The sequence below is a fragment of the Thalassophryne amazonica genome, chromosome 11 (genome assembly GCF_902500255.1).
Source record: "Thalassophryne amazonica chromosome 11, fThaAma1.1, whole genome shotgun sequence".
Lineage (NCBI taxonomy): Eukaryota > Metazoa > Chordata > Actinopteri > Batrachoidiformes > Batrachoididae > Thalassophryne > Thalassophryne amazonica.
In genome coordinates this window covers 83,283,625-83,296,414 of record NC_047113.1, presented here as the reverse complement: position 1 = coordinate 83,296,414, position 12,790 = coordinate 83,283,625, and the positions used below count along the sequence as shown (strand labels likewise).

General features: G+C 37.2%; 1 protein-coding gene across 1 annotated transcript in view; it reads left to right on the top strand.

The window, feature by feature from the left end:
• The first annotated feature begins 4,748 nt into the window (after positions 1 to 4,748).
• Positions 4,749 to 12,790, top strand: part of emx3 (empty spiracles homeobox 3) — a 31,209-nt gene continuing 23,167 nt past the window's right edge. The window contains exon 1 of the mRNA XM_034182296.1: positions 4,749 to 5,391. Coding sequence (XP_034038187.1) covers positions 5,031 to 5,391 — 361 coding nt within the window. The 5' untranslated portion in view covers positions 4,749 to 5,030. The remainder of the gene's footprint in view (positions 5,392 to 12,790) is intronic.

Sequence of the window (12,790 nt, the reverse complement as noted above, 5' to 3'; positions counted from 1 at the left end):
CAATTAGAGGCTCCTGAATGTTCTGCCGTTTGTCCTCCAGGTCCCAAAGCTGCACCGGAGCACTGAGAACCAAGACTAGGAAGGACCTGGTGCGGATGTCATGGGTCAGACAGGATCCAACGTCCAAATTCAAGGCCTGTGACCAAGAGGTGACGAGGACAGGCCTCAGGAGAACCAGACGTGTGCACCGTTAACTAATCAATGAAATTAGACTCAGTTTGGACAAATTATGGACTCAAATGAGTTTGGAGAATTTTTTGCACTTTTTTTTTAAAGAGAGTTTTGACGAATATTTCTCCTTCTAGCAGCTCAGCAGGACAGATGGCGTCTATGCTTTACATTCTCCAGAATTATACAATATCACTGTTTTCATTTGGCTGTTCAGGGGCAGCCCTAGCTTCAAGGGAGGGGTTGTGACTTGGTTTGCGGTGCCCCTGGACCTCCCCCTCCTGCACATTTTTAAAAATCTACAGTCTTTTCCCATCATTCTAATGTAATCTGAGAAGCTAAATACTGACTTTACAGCTGTCGTTTTTAATGCACAAATTTTATTTTAAACTGCAAACTCTCCCGTTCTGCAGGCAGCAGCAGCGTTCATCAAGCAGCCTTTATTTATGTATTCACACCTTCGGTCAGCAGCTCCATGAGGGGGTTGCAGCCCCCTCAAACCCCCTTCTGGATCAGCCACTGGTGGGTTTTGTTTGTTTTTTGTTGTACAATTATGTTTCACACAAAAATGATTTAAACCTGAATGAAAACCTCAAATCAGTTCTATCAAAACTTAATGAATAATTCAATAGTTTCAATGGTGGTAAAAAAAAAAAAAAAGATTTTCATGTTATAATAAATGTCAGTTCCTTTGAAGTGCTGCTTCTAGTCTGTGGCTCCGGTTTCCGGTTCTGTAGCAGAATTTTTGTAACGTGACGTTTGGCATAATGTCACACTGTGTGACACTGGCTTCAGGGTTCAGAAACATTTGCAAAAGTGAAAACTAATTTCCATTTTAGAAAACAAGTTGACAAAAGTAAACACAAATTTACATGCACTCAAAAACTGATGCCTTGAATGAACTCAATTCAATGATGTGCAGGATTTCCATCTAATGAATATATGTAGCCCCAACTCAAATAAAGCACATCCATGCAAGATAATGTAATTGAATTTATGAGTAGTTGGGACTACATATATTTATTAGAGGGAAATCCTGCACATCACTGAATTGAGTTCATCCAGTGAGTCATTTTTTTTTTGAGTGTGTTAGCATTGTTACCTGAGGCCATCAAATATGGCTATCGGGTGTGGTAAAGACTTTGAATCCGTCCGTCCGTCTGTTCATCTGTCCTCAACACAAGTCCAGTCCTGTTACTCCCAGAGTCTTCAAATTCACAGGGAACATTCTTGGGACACAGACCTTGGACAAGTTCAAAGATGGCTAACCTTGACCTATTTTAAGAGGTTAAAAAGTCACATTCTACTTCATTCTGTTCCTTTTTTTTTAGGGGTGGGGTAACAGCCAATCAGAGTAGAGCGGCACCGTGATGTCACTGGCTGCAAACTCTGTTTTGTTTGTGTAAATATAACCTCTTTGTCATATATTATGTAAAAGCTAGCAAGAAATAAACACTTCTAAAACTGAAAATGTTGTTTTTTGTAACCTGATAAAACCTCTGGAGTCATTTACAAGACATTTCACAGACCTCAGCATGCACGCTAACTTCCGCTAACTCAAAGCTAGCTTCTGTTCTTGTCAAAATCTCATGTATACGCACACACGCCCTCCTGCAGACACCTTTAAAATGTAAATATTGTTTATCATTGATTGATAGAGGGGCTTTATCGAACATGTACAAATTGTACATAAGACAGTATGATCTTAATAATTAATGTAAATAACAAAAAATGTATATATATATATATATATATATATATATATATATATATATATATATATATATATATATATATATATATATATATATATATATATATAAAGCCCCTTTCTTTCACTTTAAAGCAACAGAAATGGGGGTCTGCCTGTCTTTTTTTTATCTTCACTCATAAAGACCTGAGGGCTGACGTCAGCTAACAACGTGTGTGTGTGCGTGTGTAATGTATGTGTGTGACATAGGATTGAGTGATTGCTGTTATTTATCATAATCAGCCGTGCCGAGAGTTCAACAAATTAAAAACCAATAAATATGAAGTTGTTCATTTTGACTGATCAGTTTTGACAGGTTGGTGATATATTTATTTACTTGTTTGCTCTTTAGTGTAATCAGTGACGACAACTCAACTGCCGTGCTGAAGGCTAAATCCACATTAAAGAGAGCGGTTACCCCTGACCTCTGTCCCCCAGAGGTCAATTGTCTTGTTCTGTGTCAATTGACCTGTCGTTTACATTGTGTCCCCACGCCCACCACCACCACCACCAAAAAAACCAAACCCTAATTATGGTCGGAACATGACAGGATTCTTTTCTCCTTTTTTTAACCTTTTAACACAAAACAATTGTTTAAAATCCTGTAAAGTTGGTTGATAGCAGATCTTATTGTTTAAATAACACATTCATTCATAATGTTTCAATCAATAACTTGTTTGGTTCATTTAAAGTGTTTTTTGCAAAACACAAGTGTATTGTTATAAATTTCTCTGCTGAAAGTTTTCTTATTTTTCTGAATTAATGAATGAATAAATTTCAATTAATTTTCAATTTATTTCAAATTTATTTAATTTATATAGCACCAAATCACAACAAAGTTGCCTCAAGATGCTTCACACAAGTAAGGCCTAATTTTACCAACCCCTAATAAATAAATGTTTATTTTCCAGATTTTTTGTTTTTGGATTTGTTGTTGTTCTAGAAGTTCATGAACAACAACAGTAATGAGACGATTGTTTATTTATTTAAATAAAGAATTAATACAGAACATATGTGAAAACATAAATGGCAAATGGACTGCATTTATGTAGCGCTTTTCCATCTGCAACAGTTGCTGAGAGCACTTTACAATAATGCCTCACATTCACTCCCAATGTGAGGCTGCTGCCAAGGTGCTCACTACACACCGGGAGCACCTAGGGGATTAAGAACCTTACCCAAGGGCCCTTAGTGATTTTCCGGTCAGGCTGGAATTTGAACCAAGGATCCTCTGGTCTCAAGTCTGATACTTAACCACTAGACCATCACTTCCCCTGCTCCCAAAACTTAAAGTTAATGATGAAAAAAACAAAACGAAACAGTTTGGTTTGTATTTCTGGTCATCACTTTTTGCTGACAATAGACAGTGTACAATTATTATTACTCATAATAATTTCTTCTTCTTCTTCTTCTTCTTATTATTATTATTTCACATACAACTACTATGACTAATAATAATAATGACAATGATAATAATAATAATAATAATAATAATAATAATAATAATAATGGTTTCTAGAGACCTCGGAACCACATACGTTTTCGCACATATCTCCCTTAATATTTGTCGTATTGAGCTAATTTTTAAATATGTTCCTCACGTAATTCTTTTCAAGAATCATGAAAAAAGTTATCTAAAAAGAATACTTAATCTGGAAAACTTTTATTGTATAGAACTGTCAAGATCGCAGTCGTACAGATATCGTATCGGTACTGCTGGTACTGAGGTAATCTGGTTCCGAGGTTACATAATAATAATAATAATAATAATGATACCAAGAAGAAGAAGAAGATGAAGAAGAACCTAATATAAAATTGTGGTAGCTATATATTTGGTCAAATGTCATATTTTCATATTTTAACCTTGAGTCTCAGTTTATCAAAAATAAAATGAGTTTTTGGTACTCAAATATGTAGAGAAAAAGAAATATTTGTTCATGCCACATTTACTTATTATGAATGTTCTTATCTTTATTTATTGTCATTGTACATTTACAATGAAACCGCATGCAATCCTACAAATATCAACACAAACTGTGAAAATATGTCCATACAAATACAAGCAAATTAAGCCTGTGAAAATAACCATTAATTTAATGAATGAAAGAATAAACTACATTCTAAAATAATTCTCGCCAGACAACATAACAGACCTTTTCAGATTCAGAGGATTTCCATTACACAGTTCAAGGTCAGACAGCATTTAACACAATTACGGGTTTTTGGATACAAACTGTTATTATTATTTAATGCGTTTGTCCGTGTTTTGATGGTTCTGTAGCGTCTGCTCGAGAGCAGCAGTTCATGTCCTGAGTGAGATGATCTCTCGTGATGCTCTTGGGTTTCTGGGGAACCCTAAAGATCATCCAGGGAGGGCAGAGATCTGAAGATCCTCAGTCTGCTCTCTGAGGAGCAGCACAAAAAGGACACAAGCGGTTTTTTGGTCAGATGGATCTTTTTGAGGATGCTCAGGAAGTTCTGCCACCAACACTGTGGTGTCAACGCTCTCTCAGGTTCTTATGACATCATCCATAATTAGCAATTGTATTATTAGTATTTTATTGATTATACTACTTCATATGTTAATTTTTGATGGAATGCAGATTAAAATGTTTTGATTTTCACCATAATCTACATCACAGAATCGTTCTCATGCATGCTTCATCATCATCATCATCATCATCATCATAAATCCTCCTCCTCCTCCTCCTCCTCCTTTCAAATCAAAATGGCAGTGCGCGTGGTGTGGTCAGTACGCATGCGCAGCACACCTCCGCGATGAGGGCAGGTACCTCTCCTGAGTCTCCTCGGATCTCACACTGTCACACTGCCCCGCGTGAGGCGGCCGGATGCACGAGGAGCACGCGCAGATGATCTGAGTTCCACGAACACTGAGTTTGTTCAGCAGGAGGAGCAGGAGGAGTAGGAGGAGGAGGCGCCGCCCCGGCCACAGGTGAAGGAGTCCGGGCTGTGAGCGCGGCTTTTACGCACACTTTAGATGGAGCTCCGGGGGCCGCTGGGACTCTGAGCCCGGACCCTGGGCCGATCTGGACTTGCTGAACGGAGCTTGTTTTGCTGTTTGTTTATTTGTTGTGCCGCAGCTGTTTCCACGATGTTCCAGCACAACAGTCAGAAGAAATGTTTCACCATCGAAGCTCTGGTCGGGAAGGACGCGAGCAGTCACGCAGGCGCCGGGGACGAGCCCATCCGGCCCACGGCGCTCAGGTTCCCGGAGTCCCTGCACCCCGGGGCGTTCGCCTCCTGCTTCCAGGGGGGCGGCGGGAGGACTTTGTACTCCGCGGGGCCGGACATGGTGCTGCAGGAAACCGGCACGCACACGCCGAGCCCCGGCGGGCTGCCGCTGCACGCGCTGCATCTCCCCGCGCACAGCCTGTTCGGCCCGCAGCACCGGGACGCGCTCAGCTTCTACCCGTGGGTTCTGCGGAGCCGGTACCTGGGACACCGGTACCAAGGTGAGCCGTTCGCCCAACCGCGTGTGTGTGTGTGTGTGTGTGTGTGTACGTGCGTGCGTGCGTGCGTACGTGTGTGTGTGTTGTTGTTTTCTTTTGCACAACGTGTGTAAGTTTTCGCATTGAACTAACTTCAAAACAGGAATAAGAAAAAAAAACCCATTGCAAATATTTACAATGATAATGATAATAATGATATTTAGATTAATTTTAAACTCTGATCGCCACATTAAATATTTAGAACAAATAATGATTGTGATACAGTGTTATAATGTTGTAGTGTTTCGGAGAAAACATAATTTTATTTACTCTCTGTTCAAACAGAACGCTTTCTTGGCCGTTTATATATATATATATATATATATATATATATATATATATATATATATATATATATATATATATATATATATGTGTGTGTGTGTGTGTGTTTATTTGACTTCAAAGTGTATTGTCACTTCTGCAGAATAATTATTGACGGTTCCAGAACAGAACATTTTTTTCTCTCGGTTTGTTATAAAATTTGTTTATTTCGATTGTCTTCTTTCTGTATAATTTATTTTCTGTTTGATCATCTTAATATCCCAGAACAGACACACACACACACACACACACACACACACACACACACACACACACACACACACACACACACACACACACACACACACACACACACACACACACACACACACACACACACACACACAAAATCAGTCATTAAATGAAGAAACATGATAAATACTTTATTTTGTTAGTATTTGTTTTATTGCAGTATCAGAAGCCCAGTAATACTGCAGAGTCCGTATTGCTTTGCACTGCAATAAAAAGCATTTATTTCTATGCCTCAGGATGTTATGTAATATTCTTTAGATTTTTCTTGAATATTTGTTGTATATTTTGTTGCAGGAGCCGTGAATTTATACTTTAAGTTGTTGCTTATCTTTCAGAATATATGATTAAAATACCAAATTGAAGTACAGTTTGTTTTATGTTGAAATACTGCTGATTTTGAGTCTGTGCGAACGTGTGTGTGTTTTAACGAGGTGGTTTTATTTTTAACATTTTTGTCCCCTGAGATACTTGTTTCTCCCTTTGGGGACTATTAAATTTTTTTTCCGAAGTTTTTTTTTCTTCTCTTCGATGACAGGGAGAAGTGGGAGGTGACGGGCGTCAAAGGCCTGGGCTCGAACCCCTGACTTCGGATCATTTACGTACTTTTTCAGCTGCTTTTGGACAACTTCATGACGCAACACACACTGAACTCAATGTCTTGCAGAGTTTTTTTAAAACAAAAAAAAATCTAAATCAACCAACTTTAAAAAACACGTTTACTAACTTCATGCCTCACACTGAATTAAATAAGTTATTTGTTGGTGCCGAAACTTTTTTCCAGCACAAACCCATCAGTAAACTGCAGATTGTAACGGACTGTGCAAACCTGATTTTAAATTAGTAAGATTTCACTTTCAGGATCTCTGATATTGAGGATAAATTTGTTCAAATGAAACATACACTCTTAGGCATAAAACATTGAATTTAATTGATAAAGTTAAGGTAACTTTTTCCACATAACACTGTCAATTAAGTGCAAAACAATATTGTAGTTGAAATTAATTAAATCAAATGCTTACATGTACATGTAAACATTATTTCTTAAATCCCAATATTGTTTTTGCACTTAATTGACAAAGTTATGTGGAAAAAGTTACCTTAACTTTATCAATTAAATTCTACATTTTACTTGTGCATTTAAAATATTTTTATTTCTCATAATTTTGCCTTATTTCAGAATTTAGTGAAGTTTTCTTTTGTTGTTGTTGTTGTTTCATTTATGTTTCCGTTTCTATTAAATCCGCCACAATTCAGGACATAAAATCTGACAAAATTGAAGTGAACAAAAGTCGACATTAACTTTGAGTGTGTTTTTGCTTTAATGAAGTTTTTATGTGATGTGTATTAATTTTCATCTTAAAAACGCAGTAACAGTAAGTAAAATGTAGTTTTTTTTTCCTGCTCCATCACCTGCACGTAATCATTTTTCTAAGTACGTCAAAGTGATTATTGTGGGAAATTAAAGTCATAAATAAAAAAAAAAAATCAAGTCATTGGTAAAATAAATACATTTTTACTCCCCAATATTAAGTATAAAGAAATAAAGAAATAAAAGTAAAAATCAGTTCGAATTTTCATCAGGTAAAAACCATCTGTTTGCACTAATAAAATAATAAATTATGATTAAAAAAATTGCAGAAATCCCACGGACAGAGGCACTGAGCAAAATGGCATCAATTTGAGTCATATTCCTAAAATAAAGAAATACAAAACCCCAGCAAAGTAATGCATAAGATAACATTAAAAAAAACTTCATATGTAACAAATTTGATAATAAATATTTCAAACGTATGATATAAAGTAAAGAAGTAATTAGGTTAATAAAATATCGAACGAAAATGAAAACGAATTCTACAGGAATGTCAACGTATATTTTCACTGTAATTTGATAATGATAGTAATTTGAATACAGACTCATTTTTGTCGCGTTCATATGCAAATTTAACTGCTGCTGTCTCAGCACTTCCATGAGCTCACTTCGTATTTAATTTTTAGTGTGCAGTAATAATATGATGGATATGCGGTCAATTCTGAGATTTTTTTTGTGTGTGCTGTTTTTGTTGAGGTTTTCTGACATCATACTTACATTACTTATTGTAAATATATTTTATGACATACAGGTCATAATTTGCACTGAACTTTAGCCACTACGTCATGTTTTGTCCCTTACAAATGATTATTCTTGGTATTTTTCCTCATAGCATCAATATTCTTACAATACTCCCGAATATCTCAACGTGTCCTGTAAATCTCATCATTTGATATCAAGTGCAGTTTGTGCTTTTTAACCAATTTTGTTGTAGCTTCTCTCTCTCTCTCTCTCTCTCCTCTCTCTCTCTCTCTCTCTCTCTCTCTCTCTCTCTCTCTCTCTCTCTCTCTCTCTCTCTCTCTCTCTCTCTCTCTCTGTCCCTTCAGTTCGAATGATTCGTTTGTTTCATGACAATAAAATTCTCAGTGATCAGCAGAAATCATAAATCAAATAGAGAAAACAATTAGCGTGTTCGCATTGAATCACTAAATATGTGATTAGATTATTAAAAACTTTCAAATTAAATGAGTTTTACATACGTGAGAATTATCATCACACAATGAAAGTATAAAAGATCAAATTTGTGCAACAGCCGAACTTTATGAAAATTAGTAAATGAGTTGTTGAAAATGATCTTTTTTTTAAAGTACTTGCTTATGCAGCCCTGCTAAATATTATCAATCACATAATGCCCGAATAGTAAACGTACCTTTGATCAGTTTGTAGTTCTCACGAAGGGCCCATTTTAATTTTAGATGTGATTTTAATTACAAGTACAAATAACACATTCATTTTGTCTTTAATTCACACCTCAATGTAAACAGAACAATTTAAGATTATTGACACAATGAATTGAATATTTATATATATATATATATATTTTTTTTTTAAACAAAATAACTTCCCATTCTCTGTGTAAATGCAGGTAGTGACAAGGGTTTTTTTTTTTTTTTTGTAAAAAATTAATAACTATTATTTTTTAGGTAATTAAAATAAGTGAAGCATGGCCACGAGAGAGCCGTCGGCATAATACCTGGTTGTAACTTTATGGTCTTGGATCATGGGATGCTGAGAAAATAAGTTTTTAATCGGAGGTGTAATTAAAAGGTGTGGTTCGTTCTGGAATCTGGGTTCCAGGTTCGCTCGTCATCTCTCTAAGACGTTATTCCCCACATAGGGATCAGATTCCTCTCGTGGGATCAGATGGGATAACTAAGAATACTGAACCAATATCCATCAATATTTGTTTCGGAGAGCGTGGCTGCGCGGGGGGATCACACTTCTGTCCACTGACACGTCTGACAAATGAGGATGGGTTCGACCTGTCCACGGGCGCGCGCACGTGTCATAATGAAACACGTCACAAAACAACTGGCTTTCCTCAGAAAAAAAAGGTTTCATGCCCTCGCTGTTGTTTTGTTGAGTCCAAAATGTTTGGGCTGATCTCCACGAAAGCTGCAGAACTGATCGAAATATAAAGATCATATATATATATATATCATTTTTAAAAAGATCATTTTAGGAAAGTTTGTGGTGAAGCAGTTAAGTATGAAGTTTGACGATGGCCCAAAACAGGAACCAGATCCGGATGCTGTTAGTGAACTTGGAATAATGTTAATGTTTTGGGATTGTGCAACATTGCTGGAGGGCTTCCCCCCACTTCCCCCCACCGCCTCTGAATTTCCGAGTGGTTTCGTCATTGGTGCCTTAAATACTCCAGACTGAAAAATGGATACATAACTTAAATATGTACATCAGCTGCACATGATCAGAATGTGTCCAAACAACATATTCTGATGTTTCTCAAACATAAGAAAATAATGTTACTAAATTATTATTTTCTTGCCATAAATTTTTTTTGTGTATATTTCTGATTATGTGCAACATAATTAAATCATGCAAATCCAACAGACTTTTAACTTTTCTGCAATGCACATGGCCACGTCGTTTGTCAACCCCTGGCTGGCGGCCGTTATTGGTACCAGTGGGTCCACAGGCAGTAACCTGTCAGTCAAGTCGCACAAACTCCGCCCACAGTTCATGTCGTTTTGTTTGTAACAACAAAAATAATCACAAAATCAAAGCAGGACCTCGTGGCGTTGTCACAAAGGTCTAAAGCGCCACTCACATGACGTCACATGTGACACGCCCCCTCCACTCCTGTTCTCAGAGGAGTAAAGTGGAGGACAAGTTCAGCATTTGTCTCATTGTTTTTTGCACCGACACCGCCACGTTTGTTGACCGTCTGATTTGTTTATTTTTTTGGTTTAATTTTTGTTTGATCTTTCCTCTGGCAGATCTGTCTGCAGTGCAAACAGCAAACAGACTTGTGTTACCTGCTGGATCCATTGAGACCACACATGCACACATTTTTATTCATTAGCAGGAAGCAGGTGACAGGCAGGTGAAACCAGAACCCTGAACCAGAACCCTTTCTGACAGTTCAGCTGTTTCACATAAACACAGACCGGGAGCTTTTCTTGGCAAATATTCAAATTTATGTTCTGTTGCGTTTCAGATAATTCTGTTGTTTTTTGTTTTTCTTCATTTATTTCTTTCAGTTTTGCAGGTTTCTAATTCGATGGTCCAATGATGTAAATGTCTGGAAACTTTAGTGTTTCATTTGTTTAAGACATAATGGTCCAATCTGATGTTTTCCTCCCTCAAAATACACATTTCTCATACCTTATGAAGCCAAAAAATTTTTTCTCCCTGCTATACCCCAGTAATCAAACCAACTTACAGATGTAGAAAACAATTACAGTCTTGAGGTTTTTTTTTTTTAACCAAAATTGAGAATTCAAACCACAGAATGAGTTTTATACATTTCTGTGTGTTACATTCACTTGCTCCAGCAAACTTACTGAGCATCAGTCTGGTTTTAGAAAGTCTTATTAGACTGACACCTCTTATATTTAACAGATTTTATGAGGGGTGAATTTTATAAAAGGAATTATCTAGTAATGACTCTGTCAGACTCACAGAAAGCTTTTGTTTTACTCGACCATAATATTCTGTTGTCCGCACTTGAAGCCATCAGTTTGAGTGATGTGCTGGTGAGAAGGTTCAGGTATTATATGTCAAATATAAAGCATCTGGCGGGCATTTCTAGGTGCTTTCTTGGCTCTTAAATGTATTTATGATTTGTGGTGTACCACAAAGACCCATTCTGGGCACTTTGCTCCTTTTGATATATGTTGATGGAACAGAAATGGCTCTTTAAATGCACATTATTGTAATATGCTGATGCTGCAGTGTGTTACTAGTTCTTGGTAAAGATTTATTACAACTTGGGACCAAACTTAGTCATGAACTTGTGTCTGTAAGTGACTGGTTGGTTGATAATTAACTGTCATTACATCTTGTGAAAACTGAATCTATTTTGTTTGGCACAAAACATAACATCCAAACAAATTTGATACTGAAGGTAACATGTAATGGGACGTGAATAAAGTAAGAAAATTTGAAAATATTTGGGTGCCCAGTGCAATCAATCATTCGATGGTGAAACCATGACAGCTAAAATTCTGAGCAAAGCATTAACCAGGCTAAGGTTTTTATAGAGTAAGGCTTGGTTCTACGACTATGACGCAAAAAGGATAAGAGCACAACCGCTATATTTCACAAGTGGAAGAAAGCAGTCTTCGTAATATTTCTAATGTGGAGGCCAAAGGACAACGTAGGATCATAATAAGGTTGATGCAGCCTTATTTATCACTACGGCGATGCATCAACTCCTCAACTAAGACTGAACTCGAAGCTAGACTGCCTGATGTCTTAGCATCACATTTGGCAAATACCCAGTCTTGTGGATAGTTTAAACTCAGTGCTCAAAATGACACTCGACATGATTGCGCCACCTTTGTTAAAATTGTGCCCCTCCAAAACACAGTCACCTTGGTTCAATGATTACCTGTGTGACCTCAAGCATAAGGCCAGAGGTCTAGAATGGAAATGGCGTAGTTCAAAATTAGAAGTATTCCACCTTCTGTGGTGTGATGCTATCTTAGACTATAAGCATGCATTATTGGCTACAAAGTGGATCTATTACTCTGATTTGATCAACAGAAACAAGCATAAGTCAAAGTTCTTGTTCAACATGGTAGCAACACTTATTCATGGACAATCACCTGTAGTTCACTCTCATTTTACAGCACAAGATTTCCTGGATTACTTTGAGAAGAAAATAGAAGACATTAGGTTAAACATATCTCAGCATGCCTTAACCCAGCCACTACACCCTGCTATTGAGGTGGGCGCCATTACTGAGGTATTACCTAGATTTACAGAATTTGAGAGTATCTCTCTAGGCATTCTGACGAAACTCGTAACATCTACAAAAAGCACAACCTGTTTATTTGATCCTATACCAACAAAACTGTTTAAGGACCTGTGGCCCACTCTTGGGATGATTGTGCTGGAAATTATTAATCTTTCTTTAACTTCTGGATCTGTTCCTAAATGTTTCAAATCTGCAGTGATTAAACCATTACTTAAGAAACCCAATCTAGACCCTAGTGTATTGAAAAACTATCGGCCGATATCAAATCTATCATTTTGCTTTAAAATTCTGGAAAAAGTGGTTTCACAGCAGCTCATGGACTATCTTACTGAGAATAATCTCTTTGAGCCACTGCAGTCTGCTTTTAGAAAATATCATTCCACAGAGATGGCTCTCACGAAAGTGGTGAATGATCTTCTGCTTGCAGTGGAGTCGGACACCACTACAGTTCTGGTGCTGTTGGATCTCAGTGCTGC